Raw genomic sequence first — 15602 nt, forward strand, 5'->3', positions numbered from 1 at the left:
GAAAGGGATGGTAAAAATCAGCAATAAGTAGGCTGAAGCTGAAGAAAACAGGGCTAGCGAAGGCGGCCAAGAGGTACAGAGGGTGATGGAATAGACAATGTTTTGTTGCATCTTAGCCTCACTGCAGAGATACTGTTGTTGAAAGCATAAAGATAGTCTCAATAAATCAATCTCCAATCCAATTCTACTGAATATTTTCCAAATTTGAACAGTAATTCAATAAATGCTTAAAATCACATAAGCTATGTGTCCTCTAATTGTGCTCTTCTGTAGCACCTTGTTCCCACCAGGCATGGAGTATGATCAGGTGGAGGAAGTAGAGAAGGATCATCATGGTTATAGCACATGTTTCGCTTTTATACCCCATATGCTTTTGTGGAAACTAAGTAACAAAAAACTCAAACTCAAAACAGTTATAAACTTTTTAGATTGGTACCTTACTCCTTTAAAATTAAGCCATATCTGTAAGTCCCCCTCTGTGCTTTTGTGGAAACAGTCAAGACTCCACATATGGTGCAAAAGGCTTGGGGCTGAGTTTTCTTTGTGAGCTTTCCCATCAGAATAGATCTAGATCCATGGCTGTAAACCAAAAACCATTTATAAACCTTTTACATAAAGGCTAGGTATTTTGGTGCTACTTATCGTGCTAATCTGCTATTGCTCTCTGATAGCAGGCGGGTCCGTACCTTCAGGCTGTAAGCATTCCACGTAGCTATTCCTTTCAGTACACTAATATTCTTAAACCAACAGTTTATGCAAAACTTTACACTGAACAATCTAATTATGTTTTCACTTTCTAATTACACTCATACAAATCAACTAAAAACTAACACAACACATTCTATTAAAACAATTCCATTCAAAATCCATATACACTGTTCAAAATTCATCAACTTATGTTATTTTACCCAGGTACCACCCAAACCATTCCTCCAAGTAGCCTTACACTGCACCTCCTATGTATATTCCATAAATACTTGCTTATCCATGGAGTCTTCAAAACAGATGCCTTTCTCTGTGTCCCAAGTGAAGAGACAAAGAAGCATCGGTTTCTCCCAGTTCACCCCCAAAGGTGGACAGAGTTTCAGTACAGGAGGCCGTAGTCTTAACACATGTTAATTAAGCAATGACCTAAGTAGCTCCTATTTCTACAACAGAGTAAGAAGGGCGGAGAGCGAGTACAGCTTTGCTGGCCCCCTGTAGATCTGTGATATCTTGCACTCAGGTGCGCGCCGTGATGGTAAGCCTGTGTCTGAGAATGCAGCGGCCATCATGTTAATAGCTACTGCGTACGTGTCAATTGGCGCATGTGCAAATTCACTCCGCAACGCGGTGAGGTCATCACAGATGGTGTGTTCAGGAGCGATTGCTCCTTCACATCAGATAACAAATTGATTGTTCATATTTGTGTGAGCACGAGATGTTGTAGAGCTAGAAGATGCAAAGTTGTGCTCCTACCCTTGGATGAAATTCATTACAAAATGTGGTGGGTGAAATCCATGGAAGCCATTAGATCCTCCTAGGCAAAGGAGGTGGATAATTTAAAAAATGTGTAAGACCCTTGAGAAATAGCTATGGGCATCCATATATATTCCTATGCTTGCCCTTGTCCCTTTATTACTCCTTTTCCTTTTTTATTATTTTTTTATTGCTATTTATCTGTCCTTATTTTGTTTCTTGTTAAAGGTTTCTTTTTTCCACATATATAATCCACTTTGCATATGTTTATCCTAAGACTTTTCCTGTAACCCATAAGTTATTATGTCACATTCAGTCTGTTAACATGACATACAAATACCAATGTGGAAACATGGGCCTTCAGGTATATCCAGACCAGATACTGTATAAATGCTTTACCATAATCCTATATTCCCCTCCCAATTGCCCGTCATTGGAAGCTGACTTATATACAGCGCTTCCCCTTTTATAATGCCATCTTACAAGATGGCAGAACTGACATTGTAGCAAGAGTAGTGCTACAAAGATTGTCAGACTGGGACTAAAAATCGGCCCTGGCATTGAAAGCTTTCAGAGCCGAGAGTTGCTGTGTAAGCTCATGAGAGGAGCGGCTATGCATGACATTTTTTTTTAAAGCCAACAGCCACTAGGGCCGATAGCTGTGAATGTGAATCAGTGACATCAGGGCCCTGTGACAGCGAGGCAACACTGGCTCTGTTTCCACTGGCCCTTCTGACATTTGCCAGAAGTACCAGATGGCCAGCCTGGGCTTTTCCTATACTTGAATTATTACTTTTTAATATATATTTTGTGTAGAGAATAAGGGGGAATACAACATTGTCTTTCACCTAAATATTCTTATTCTATGTATATATTCACTTTACAAATATTGCAGACAATATTTATAAAATTTAGTTAAGGTGCTTATGTATGTATGGTAGAGCAGAGCATTCCAAAGTTTTTCCATTTTTTGGCTGGTCTAGAGGAGGGAATCTAGGCACCTGTAATCCCCCCTGCGGCTGTCTGTGGATGGTTAGTGAGGATGATGTAATAAAGGTGGTATTATAAAGTGGAAGCACTGTAGAAATAAACTGAATATATTGATCATCAGGCGCCTGCTTGCAATCCCTAGGTGGGCAATGACCTAAATGTTTATATTTAGACAGCTGCCCAGAACTAACATAAGTGTTGCTTGAGCGTGGAATTTGTCTTTCAATGACATTCCGGTAATCATTCAGTATCTATGCTAATGGGGATCTTTGCATGTAGACCAGGCAGATGTTGGAGGGGGGAGACAGTTGGGTTAAATTTTTATATCTATACAAGTTAGACAAAAAGAAAGTAACGTCCAAATGATTTTCACAATTATTTTATTAAAGGAGTTGCCTACTTTTGGAAAACATCTCTTCATCGTCATTGTAGAAATTGGGGACCCTCACCTAAGACCTCTCTTCACCCCTGCTACCAGAAGCTAGGAGGTAATGCGTAAAGTGAGCTCACAGTGCAGGAGTAGTGAACCATCCAATCTTCTTCAGTAACAACTAAATAAGCTTGTAATGATTCAGAACCCCCCCCCCCCTCTTCCCCCATTATGGGCTCACAATGTAAATCGGTCTCCTGGATCCAGATACATGGAGTTGTGTAGAAAACAATGTTTATTTTTGGTAGCAGGTGCAGATGGTGCACTTTCAAAACAGCATGTAGGAGGTATAGGCACAAATCCTGTTTCCTTTAACAGAGCAGAGTGTGTGCATACATTTCATGTTCATCTTGGAATGACTTGTCTATGATCTATTTTATGCCGTGCACATTTATATAGCATAGTTTTGTTCACTTGCACTACATAGATGTACATATCCTCCGTGTTCTATGTCTGATGAAAGCTATGAATGAAATCCCACGTCAATAGATTCCGCACAAATTAAAAGCCAAATAAATGTAAAACTTGCGGGAGTTGTGGGTGGAATTGGTTAGTAAATATTGAATTGTTTGGTTAGTATAGGAAATTATTTCTGTTGTTCGTTGTTATAAAAGACTAAATTGTTCAACAGTAAATCACAATAAATATTTCATAAATACCACTTTGTGAGGAGGGGAAGATAAAGATGGGTTTGTTTTTTAGGTGCATTTGAATAGGGTCAGAGTATTGTATTCATTCTTCAAAACTGACATGCAGGTGATGAAATGAGCAGGAATTATAGCTAATCAGAGCATTCTAATGTTAACAGCAGTAAAGAGTGTTTCAGCACAGTTAACCCCAAGTGATCATCTGTGGACAGGTTTGAAGTGGTTGGGGGTTAGGCCAACATATAACCCACCAATCCAAAGTTCTGAAAACTAAACACAGCAGAGTAGTGATGTGAGGATCCTGTCAAACTAATGTGGGAACATTATGGTATCTAATGGTATGGTATCTAAAGCACCTCAATGTGAAACAAAGTTTTGTACATTTCATGAGCTGCTAATTATACCACAGTCATTGTCTGGCAATGGAAATTGGAAGTAGTGGTAACGTTTAACTTTTGAAATTTTGAATTTATCTGAAATTCTGAAATCTGGGGAGGGTGAAAAGTAATATTGAAAACAATAGAGCAGGAACATATTAACAAGCTGGGACTGAAGACTGAAGGGATTCACTAAAAACTTTGCAGATATTTAAAGTGGACCTGTCACTTTTGAGATCATCATTTGTACACAGTGTAAACAAAAGCAGCATTTTTCCTATGTTCCCTTCACTTGGGAGAGAACAGCACCCCAATATACAAATGTGGGTATTCACAATCAGCGTAGTGCCACATATTGCTCTCTACTTCAGGCACATGGCGGGATCCAACTGGAAATACAGACAAAACAAAGTGCGGGATGTCTCACACGAGTAATCAGACTTACATATTGAGCTGCTGTTTTCTATATATTGACATTTACAATACATAAACGTTAGGAATAAAATTATAACCCTGAAAATTCACCTGAGATGTTTAAGTAGTCTCAATGTACTCAATGACTTACCATTATACTTTATGTAGTAATGTTATTTATCTTTTCTTTCTACAGCTGTGTTTTTGAGAAAAACTGAAAATCTACTCTTAATAATGGATGAAGGTATCGATGTCACAACTGAAGGAAACTCTCTTATTAAAGCAGTATACCAGAGTAGGCTGCGTCTCACGCGACTTCTTTTGGAAGGAGGAGCATATATCAATGAGAGTAATGATCGCGGAGAAACCCCACTAATGATAGCTTGCAAGACTAAGCACGTAGACCACCAAAGTGTAAGCAAAGTCAAAATGATTAAATATCTTCTGGAAAACAATGCCGATCCAAATATTCAAGATAAATTTGGGAAGACTGCTTTAATGCATGCATGCAAGGAGAAGGCTGGGTCTGAGGTGGTCTCCTTGCTTCTCGAGAGTGGAGCTGACCCCAGTTTCCAGGATCACACAGGATTCTCGGCCCTGGTGTATGCAGTCAACTCAGAGGACAAAGAGACTCTCAAGATCCTACTTAATGCTTGCAAAGCAAAGGGCAAAGAAGTTATAATCATTACAACTGATAAGTCTCCATCAGGAAGACACACTACAAGGCAGTACTTAAATGTTCCACCTTCTCCAGGGATTGATGCTCACAATTCACCAAGTCCATGTACATCACCCTCTGAAATTGAGCTTCAAACTTCTCCAACACCTATATCAAATGCTTTTGAAGCAGAACAAAAATTGTTTAACTTTAAAGAGGCTGATACATCAATTCAATTCAAAGGTTCCTCGGAGCCAGGTTCTCCAATAAAGAAGCCTCATGTGATGCATTTTGGAGCAAAGTTACCACTCCTGCAAAGGTTGCACTCTGAGCCCTGGTTAAAGATTCCACCATCTCTGCTCCACCAACACAAAGTATCCTCTCTGCAAGAGGAGTTACAGGATATCACCCCTGAGGAAGAACTGTCTCTTAAGATGAATGGCTTGGTATACTCCAAACGTTATTTCACTCGACATCAGAGCATTGATGTGAAAGATGCTGCACTACTATTAAAAACCTTTGACTCCTCTGGCCCAAGAAAGCTGTCATATGATGAGATAAATTCACAATCACTTTACACCGAAGGGACACCAAATAGGTCAGACATTCCCGTAGACCAAGACCCTGATTCAATGCACACAATGTCTGTTTCAAGCTTAAGGAGCATCGTTCAAAGACGGAATCTAGGTGCAAATCATTACAGCTCGGACTCACAGCTCACGAGGAATCATGGTCCGTCAGCAGCAGAGGACAGCAAATCTCTTTTGGAAAAAAAGAAAATGTTTTCTCCTCTATCCATGTTATCAGGTTCCAGAGAGTCTCTTGAAAGTGTGTCTGTCACAACCTTAAGTAGAAGGAATCATGCCATTCTAGAGAGACGTGGCTCTGGGGCCTTGCTTCTAGATCACATTAGCCAAACTAGGCCAGGTTTCCTTCCACCACTGAATGTCAATCCTTATCCTCCTATTCCAGACATAAGTGGTCACAGCAAAATATCTAGTGTTCTCTTTTCAGGCACAAAACCACTTGTCCCTTCTGCGCCTCTATTTCCAAAAGAATCAAAGTGTAAGAAAATGCTGCTCCGGAGGCACTCAATGCACACTGAACAGATTAAACAGCTTGTTAACTTTGAAGAGATTCTTGGCTAAGGCAAGCTCTCATAACACACATCTTGAAAGTGTCTTACAAGCACTCTCTCCAGATAGCACCTGCTACATGATATGCTTCATACCTTTTCTGCAAAGAAAACAGATCTGTTCAGCTTATGCTGGATAAATTATTCAAGCAGCTAAATGCTTGCTTGTTAGCAGTAATCACAGTTTTCTCTACAACACAAATGAAATGCTGCCCTACATTTGCAGTTTCTATCAGTATAGCAGGCCAAATGAATGTAAGAAAAATATGGAATCATGATCGACTCAGATTGATGGGAGTGAGAGATAACAGACCAGAGGATGGAGCTAGAGAAACTGCTTTGGACTGGGCCCGTCCTGTCACCTGGATCTCTATTGTTCAGGTTTACTTTTGAGGTGACCAATACACCTTGTTTATTATTTGCTGCATAAAAATATTGACAGTATGTGATTTTATTCTTTTTAATCTTATTCTGCACTCAACGTGCTTTATACAAGATTATAATATTTGATCTAGAAACTGAATATTTGTAAAGGACTAACTACCTGAGTGTTTCCACAAAGCATCTCTACCTCTAGAGTATCTACACACATGGGTTTGTTGTTATAAAAATATGTATTTATTCAATGAAATCATTCTACTTACTGAACATAAGAAATTTAAAAGCTGACATGACATGATGTCTTCATTAATAAACATGAGTGACCAGGCGATAAAGAAATATATAGATGTGCTGGCGACCACTCAAGCAGGGGAATGATTATTCTTGAACCAAGGTGGAGCATGCATGAACATGGCATATTTTAATGATTAAGTAGAATACATTACTTGGTATTACTGTATATTCTATAATGTATGAGTTTTTGTATATTTCATTAGCAAAGGTGGGATTGGGTCCGGATGTATTTGAACGGCACCGATGGAGAAGTTGCTCTAATGTAAAAAAAAATACCATTCTCTTTTAAAATTGATATTGAGTACTTGATGCAGCAAAATGATATGTTGTGCCTTGATGTTAGTATACAGAGGTTCTGGAGAAGATACTGCTTAGATCCTAGGATGGCAGGAATTGAATATTTATGGTGAAATGGATACAACGATTGGAAAAACGCCCTCTAGTGGCAATATAAGGGCTCTTTTATTGTGTAGAAACCTAGTCAAGGTAATCAATGCATCATGCTGAATATTTACATGTTTGTCATTAAAATTTTAATGGTACAATTAACAGCGCTGTGAAGATAAAAATAGGCCAGTCCTAATAAGCTGCATGGACAATTAACACTGCTGTGTAGTACAATATTACATGGGCAGTGAAGGGTTTTAAACCAAAGACCTTTTGATTGGCCTAAAAAAATGAAAGATTACATAATACCAAATATATATTAAGTATATCAGTTCTAGTTGATTGAAAGATGACAAGATGTATAATGCAAAGCTCAGTTTAGCTAGAGGTTAAAAAAGGAGGGCACAGAAAACTGTATGGAGTTTGTATATATGTATCTTTTACAATCAGTATTTTGCGGATTATAACCATCAGATTGTTGTTGTTTTTTATTTAGGCTTCATTGTCAAAGTAAGGATCAATGTGCAATAATATCTGCAAACCTTATTTTTGATATTTATTGTGTTAAATGCACCATCAGAAGTTATCCGCAAACTCGGGACCTGTCTATATCTGCTTTCGTCTTTATAGTATCCAGGAACTTGATGACAATATACCCTGAGTGAATATTGCCTGTAATTTACTAGTTAGGCCTTTAAAATGTAAATAGCTATGTAAAAAAAAATCACTGTGCAAAGAAGGTAAAAGTATTACGATTAATAATGGATTGTAGGAATCTTGTTTTCATTTGCCAAAAGTTATTTATAGATATTAGGAAAGTATTGCAAAATTAGGTGGAGATTGGAGATGTTATCTTAGAGTATAGCGAGCTCCATAAAGTGGTGTTTTTGTATATAAAAACAAACAATTAAGTTATTTATTTATTGCTATGTGGTATCTAGCACATGTGCATTATTTTTTGCTCTATTTCTATGTAAGATTATATTTATTGATGTATGAGACTTATTTGTATGAACATTGATAATCTGTACAACACATAGAGCTATCAATATCAATTTAAGTCAAATTAAAAATGGTTGTTAGTCTTAGAACTTTATAAGAGCTTAGCCATGCACAGTTTAGGTATATACTACTTTATGTAAAGCATATTATTGCTTAGTTCAATTTCTTAGCTGTGTGGGCTTTAGGGAGTATGTGTCTTATAGCACAATTAAATGAAGAAATAAAACTGCTGCTGTTTAAGGCTATTGTAAGTGTAAAGCACCTATTCTGCTTGATCGCTGATATCTGTCCATATGTCTGAGTTAAACTGGTGACTTATATGACATCATAGAAGTGCTCCCCAGTGACACAGTCCGTCAGAACCTGTGATTTTCTATGGACCAAACAGCACATATTCCAATGTGATATCTGACTGGTTATTATCCTACAGATCACAGAATCTCATAGTTGCCTTGCTGTTTTGTACATACTTTGATTAAGTTAACTTAATCTGGTGTATAGAGATTTATTTTATTTAATTTTAATTATATTAGGAACACACCAAATCCATGATTTGCCTATTCAGTCTTGAAGTTTTTTTGTTTGTTTTTTTTAGCAACATTTGGATTCAGTCAATGGTGTGACAATGACCACTACTGGGCCCAGACTTGACTATTATTTGCCTCATGGGCTCTTGTCTTTGTGACACTCAAAGCACCAAAATTACATGTTTAGCAGTTATTGGAGACTTAGGAGCCCCCAGAAAGTCAGAGCTGGTGAACTGTTTATTTGGTGGGTGTTATTAAGAGTGTGTTTGTGAGGTGGGCCAGACTGTGATTTTGCACTAGTGCCCAGAAACATTTAGCTATGGCTCTGGGCTCAACCATGTCATTAGGATTTAGTTAACTACTTCTACATCCTGATTATCTAGAGATTTTAGTACCCAGGGCACCGATTTTTGATTTCCCGGTGTCAAATCTTTACGTATAACTTTATTATTTTTAATGTATTAACTTTATAATTCAAACTAGTTTTCGATTTGGGTATTTGGGTATTCTGCAGATTTATGTTTGTTATTCATCCAAATCCTAAAACATGGTCTGCATGTGAAAATGTTGCAACATAAATAACTCTTGATGTCATTTATATAAATATACTAGGTAAATATTGGCAATTTAGGAAGCGTTTAATTTATAATCTAATGGCACATGGCAGGATATAATTAAAACTTCTTAAGCAGCGTTTGATTGCAAGAAAATAAAGTAATCTGTGCCACTTATATTTTTATACTTGGTGACTTTCATTGTGGTATAAAGCTGTATGTCTAACACAAGCACAACATGGGGGAAGTAATGTATTACTCCACTCATAACTTAAAAATAAGTATTTGAATCATCATTGTGATGGTCTGAATTACAATTACATTACCCTATACACTGTCCCAGAGGCCCTCTGCATCCTAGACATTTTAATGAAATGCTTTGGAGGAAGGTCTACTGCTACTGGTTACACACTGGTTACACATGTACAGACTGCTAGGCAAGTATGCATTCAGCATGATTTTCATGTGAAGTTGGTTTCTGGGCACGAATGCAGATCTTTGGCTGCTCCTGTGCAGAGATCACAGGGGGGAAGGCACTGAATTGCCAGTACCCCATAGCAACCTTTCAGTAGGGTCCCAGTAAAGCCCCTCTAGTGAGGCATTGGGTAGGCAGGCTAGAATAAGCAACAAACATATTGTGGTTGGCCATTCCACAAGGCAGAAATGTTTGTTTTTACCCAAACCCTTAAGGTTAATACCATACTTGCCAACTGGGAGACTCCCGAAATTCAGGTCAGTCTCACCGACTCCCAGGAGAGCTGGCAAATCTCCAGCATCCCGCAATTGCGGGGCTAAAATGACACGATTCGCTGTGAATAGCGTAATTTTGGCCCTGTTCCCGCAACAAAATGGCATATTTGATGCGGGGCGGGGCCAAAATGACGCAATTCGCCGTGCCCCTCCCCCTCCCGCCCTCTACACAAGCCCCTCTCCCGGATACAACTTGTCAAAGGTAGGCAAATATGGTTAATACTAAAAGCATCAGTTTACATCCAGATGCGATGATGAGGTTCTAAGGCTGATAATGGAGCTGTAAGTCCCAAATCTTTTAATCTTACCCTGACTTTCCACTGCATCCTTAATAATAAAAAAAAGTAAAATGTGATTTAGGGGTATATTTGCTAAACTGCGGGTGTGAAAATGTGGAGATGTTGCCTATAGCAACCAATCAGACTCTAGCTATCATTTCGTAGAATGTACTAAATAAATGATAGCTAGAATCTGATTGGTTGCTATAGACAACATCTCCACCTTTTCAAGCCCTCTGTTTAGTAAATATACCCCCTAGGGTTTTCTTTACCACCTGATTACAATCACTAAATGGTTAATAGTCTGTGTCAAGTATCATATTTAATTACTTCCCTTCTGATTACCAGTGACTATACCAGTAATGTTGAAGTGCCCAAAGTAGATTCATTTATACTGAGTTTAATACATAGGATCAAGTTGGCAGTGGATTAAAAAATGTTTTTACATTTATTTTGAAGACACATTCTTTACACGTCCTGTAAATAGTAAATCAATAACAAATAACATGTTTTCAATATAATTGTACTTATTATATTGCCTCTAGTAAACCAGTGTTGTATATAATCTGCCTTAAGGCCTCGCTGTGTGAGTGACTGATCCCAGTTGGCCAGTGAAATCTCTGAAGGGAATCTGTGATGAGCTATGTGTTCTTGTATCATATACCTTTAAACGTATGGTCAGATATGTGACCGAGGATAGACTGGGCCCAGCCCGTGAGAGCTTGCAAGCTAGAAGATACAGCCTATCAGTTCACTGTGAACTAGAGACATCATTGACACATAAGGCACACAGGGGTCTATTTATCATGGAGCAGCAATAACATACCGTAACACCATACAGAACAGATGATTGATACTCAGCTGCCTGGTAATAGTGTTCAGTAGCGGTAAGAGGCATTCATAGCCTGGCATTGCGGCACATGGCTATATATGGCAGTGGTCTTCAGCGGCCAGGTGTTTTGGTAAATCCAGGGGAAAGCTTCTGTGTTTGCAGGAGGAAGGGCTTTTATCCCTCTATGAAATAGGCCCAAAAGACTGAGGACATGTTTCAATGACGTCACTGGACCAAAATGTTTTGATTGGCTGCATTCTCCCGAATATTGGTTCAGTCCACACAATGGCTACCTCCACAACGTGTAGGCAATGGGTACGTACATGTTGAATGCTGCCTGATATAGCCCAAAATATTTATTGAGCAGAGTTGGATAGCTAAGAATTAGAAGTATCTATATATTTGAGAACATTATTAAATACAAAATAAAAAACACACTGCATTCAAATGAAAGGTTTATTTAGAATTATATATAAATGATAAAAAGAAACTATGTTTTTAAATGTAAATATTAAATTATTGTTTCAGGTTTCACTGAGACTTATACAACTGTAAAGCTATAATATGCTATTCTGGGCTGACCACCACTGTGTACAAAATGAAAACAATCCTGACACTATTAATTAATATTGCCTTAGAGGTAGCAAATCTCTGGTTCTCCAGCTGCCACAGAGACACAAGTCCCAACATTATCTGCCAGTATATGGATGACAAGGATCAGAGCCGTAACTTCAAATTGCATCATGTAAATAAGAACATAGCAGTCCGTGTTATATTCTAATTTAAACTAAAAATTATCTCCGCACATGTGACAACTGAAATAGAACCTTAACTATTAGTGTATTAGGACAATTTTAACATACAGAAATCACACCTTGCATGATCCTATGTCTGCAGATGTGGATAACTTCCATTAATTTAATAACATTTATACAAACTCATGTGAAATCCAGAGAGATCCAAATACCATGATTGCCGCTCTAACCACACTGACCACACTGGTTGCTAAGTGACCAATAATAGTTGTCATATAATCATTTTCTCTTGTATTCTTTGTTTAGAATTATAATCTCCCAAGTTTATAAAAATGATCAGCAGACCGCATCTACTATTTTGCCTCCTGGTGTAACTTTGGTTCTTCTGCCATCTACATAATGTTGACAACCACTGATACGCTTTATACTGTGATAAACAATTATTGCTGTTTATTTATAAAGTGTCATGCAATAGGGGAGATTGCAAATAGTGACATCCAAATAGCATGGAGGCATAGCATCTATCCCAGAGTATGTCTTTGATACATTCCCTTATAGGGCAGTTACATAATTGGTATCTATGGCTAGCTACATGTTACAGAAGGAAGACAGGTGGAATCTGAATGTGATCTGAGGTGTTGGTACATTGATGGTGGTAGAGGGTGATAATGTATTTTATATGAAATGTAGTGTACCTTTAAGAATGCGAAGGGGCAAGATGTTGATATTATTCTTAATTTTAAAAAAGAAAAAAGTTTGGGTTCTAAGTATTTAGTAGCACCTCATTTGGCAGAAATCACAGCTTCCAAACGTGTCTTGTAGCCATCTGAGAGCCTTTCTATTCTTGATGTAGGAAATGTTCAGCTCAAAAATATTCTTAGGTCTTCATGCAATCTACGGCATGTTTGGGGCTGCAAACCCAATGATTGTTTTTAAATACTTCACCTGTGTTTCTTCAATTGTATAATTTGTGGTCGTGGCCAGTGGTCAAAGTGGAAATTTAGAAGTTGCGGATTGAAAAATGTAATGGGAATTTAAGTGAATGAAATTGAATAGTTTTAGAAGGAGAAGCAGTAGGAGAAGTGCCACCACATACACCCTCACTTCCACCAGTGGTTACATTTTGGATTCACAGCAGTTTCTTATAAAAAGTATCTACATTTTTTTTTTGCATACTTCAGACACTGATTACAGCCTTACTGAGGCCATAGTAAAGGTTTCCGTCTCACAACTCTTCCCTACAGGTCATTTTTGTATAAACAATGTTGTACTGTGAATTTGGGGTCCACAACTCGGCTGTCAGCTAAACCTTTCTGCAGGTTCTCTGTAGTACGTGGAGGTTCTGCTTTCCATATCTGACAAGTTTATGAGCAGTTGTAGCAAAGATTTTTGCCTTGAATCCAACAGTTCCCCCCATTTCCATCCACTTTATGTTCTTTCCAACAGTAGAGATTCTCAGCTTGGAATAGTTTTAGATAGATTTTATTGCCTTTCCCTAATATTGCCCAAAAAAACCTACAAACAGGTGAGCAAAGAGATGTGTGAATGCATGTTATTAATGTCTTCTTTATGTAAAGGACCTTGGGCTAGATTTACTAAGCTGCGGGTTTGAAAAAGTGGGGATGTTGCCTAAAGCAACCAATCAGATTCTAGCTGTCATTTTGTAGAAGGTAGTAAATAAATAAAAGCTAGAATCTGATTGGTTGCTATAGGCAACATCCCCACTTTTTCAAACCCGCAGTTTAGTAAATCTAGCCCCTTGTGTTTTAAGTTCAGTGATACTTTCAGTATTCAAGTTTAGGAACACTGCCTCAATTTTGGCTAACAAAGAAATAATTATTAATTTCATCCCATTTATATTGTAAGAATATTTCACATCCACCTTACGTTTAAAAAACTCTCTAAACCCGTTCCCCTGTAATCTGCATGGAGCACCCGGGTGTCCATAGAAGAAATAGGGAGTGCAGTGCAGTTGGTACCATGTGATCTCCCTGCTTTGTGGGGAAGATTTACAGTCCTATCTGGCAAGGTAAGGGTGTCTTGAATTATTGGTAATTAATTGTAAATTATTGGCCATTAGTTGTGAATTAGCGGTCATGAGTTGTTAATTAGGAGTCATTGGTAAATTAGTATTGAGAGGTGAGCAGCTACATGTAAGAGGGTCTGAGCTGCATGTGGGGTCTTTGAGTGATGTGGGGAAGTGTGCAGGGAGTTTTGGAGCACATGTGGTATTTGAGGGCATATGGGGCATTTTGTGGTAAGTGCAGGTTTGAGGGTGTGGGTTTATATGTGTGGTCATTTTTGTTTTTTTGCATTTTACAAAATAAATGATATTTTTGGATGTGCAGAAGAGAGACGGAAAAAGTAGAGTGCAGATTAGGATATAATCGCAAGCACGCACGCACACACACACATACACACACACACACACACACACACACACACACACATACACACCCCGCCGATATCTATTGTTTTAACTTATTACTGAGATTTATGGATGATGTGCTACCCTTTAAAAGGTCAGATTGACCAACACTGACTTATTGTATTTTGACTTTAGAGAAAATTGTTACAACATCTGCTGTTTCCGAAGGTTTTTTTACACTGGATTAATGAAGATACAGAAACATACATATTGTATTAAGACACTGTATTCGCATTTATACATGATACGTTACATAATGTCACTTAATGTCTGCTTCCATTTTGCTTTCAATGAAAATAGCATCTTAAATTCTTAAACAATAAACTGAGATTTTCTCATTAGACAATTGTCATGTACGTGAATTGCACTTAGACTATTAAAAATTGTTTAACTATTTATGTAATAAGCTGAATGTACAAATAAATAGAATTGGTTATATTTTGTGTTTGTTTTTCTTGTTTTGAAAAGTTCTGCGGGTACAGCTGTAAGCAGATGTTTTGGTATTTATAAGGTAAACCTCCCATACTCTATAAATATATTTCTTATTCAAAAAGAGAAAAATATACCTACACATCATGCTAAACAAATGTGTTTATCATGTATATTTGTGTCTGATTCTTTGATCTCTTGCGAATACCAACGATATTCTGTGCAAAGAAGACAGAGGAAGCAGATTGAGCAGACAATCTGCAAGGTGGAGATAAGTCTGTCAATAATCAGAAAGAGAATATAAAGCTAATTACAAAAGTTTTTTGTTCATAACACACCTTCCTGATTATGTGATAATTTAAATAAATGTAAATGTAAATTGATGTGGATCTTGCCACAATGAAAAGAAAAAGAGATTCCAATTAACCGTTCTGTTGAAGTAAAGTATGACTAGTGGTGTCATCATCATCATCATTTATTTATATAGCGCCACTGATTCCGCAGCGCTGTACAGAGAACTCACTCAGATCAGGGCTTACAGTCTAAATTCCCTAACACACACATAGACAGACACACAGACTAGGGTCAATTTGTTTAGGGTCAATTAACGTACCAGTATGTTTTTTGGAGTGTAGGGGGAAACCGGAGCACCTGGAGGAAACCCACGCAAACACGGGGAGAACATACAAACTCCTAACAGATAAGGCCATGGTCAGGAATTTAACTCATGACCCCAGTGCTATAAGGCAGAAGTGCTAACCACTTAGCCACCATGCTGTAACATGGCAAACACTTGGCCATAGAAAGCAAAGAGAAGACATGATGAGGTGAACTATTGTCAGTCAGTGACCTGTAGGTGTCAGTCATTTATAGGCG

General features: G+C 38.0%; 1 protein-coding gene across 1 annotated transcript; it reads left to right on the top strand.

Moving 5' to 3' along the window:
* The first annotated feature begins 4536 nt into the window (after window positions 1–4536).
* ANKRD34B (ankyrin repeat domain 34B) lies at window positions 4537–6175 on the top strand. The gene has a single exon (XM_075193148.1). It carries the CDS (start codon window positions 4551–4553, stop codon window positions 6120–6122), a length of 1572 nt encoding a protein of 523 aa, XP_075049249.1. The 5' UTR covers window positions 4537–4550; the 3' UTR covers window positions 6123–6175.
* Window positions 6176–15602: the final 9427 nt, after the last annotated feature.

The sequence above is a fragment of the Mixophyes fleayi genome, chromosome 1 (assembly GCF_038048845.1).
Source record: "Mixophyes fleayi isolate aMixFle1 chromosome 1, aMixFle1.hap1, whole genome shotgun sequence".
NCBI classification, from domain to species: domain Eukaryota; kingdom Metazoa; phylum Chordata; class Amphibia; order Anura; family Limnodynastidae; genus Mixophyes; species Mixophyes fleayi.

What these genes read in the sequence shown, in the direction of transcription:
- ANKRD34B (XM_075193148.1), top strand. Translation starts at nt 4,551, where the DNA reads ATGGATGAAGGTATCGATGTCACAACTGAAGGAAACTCTCTTATTAAA.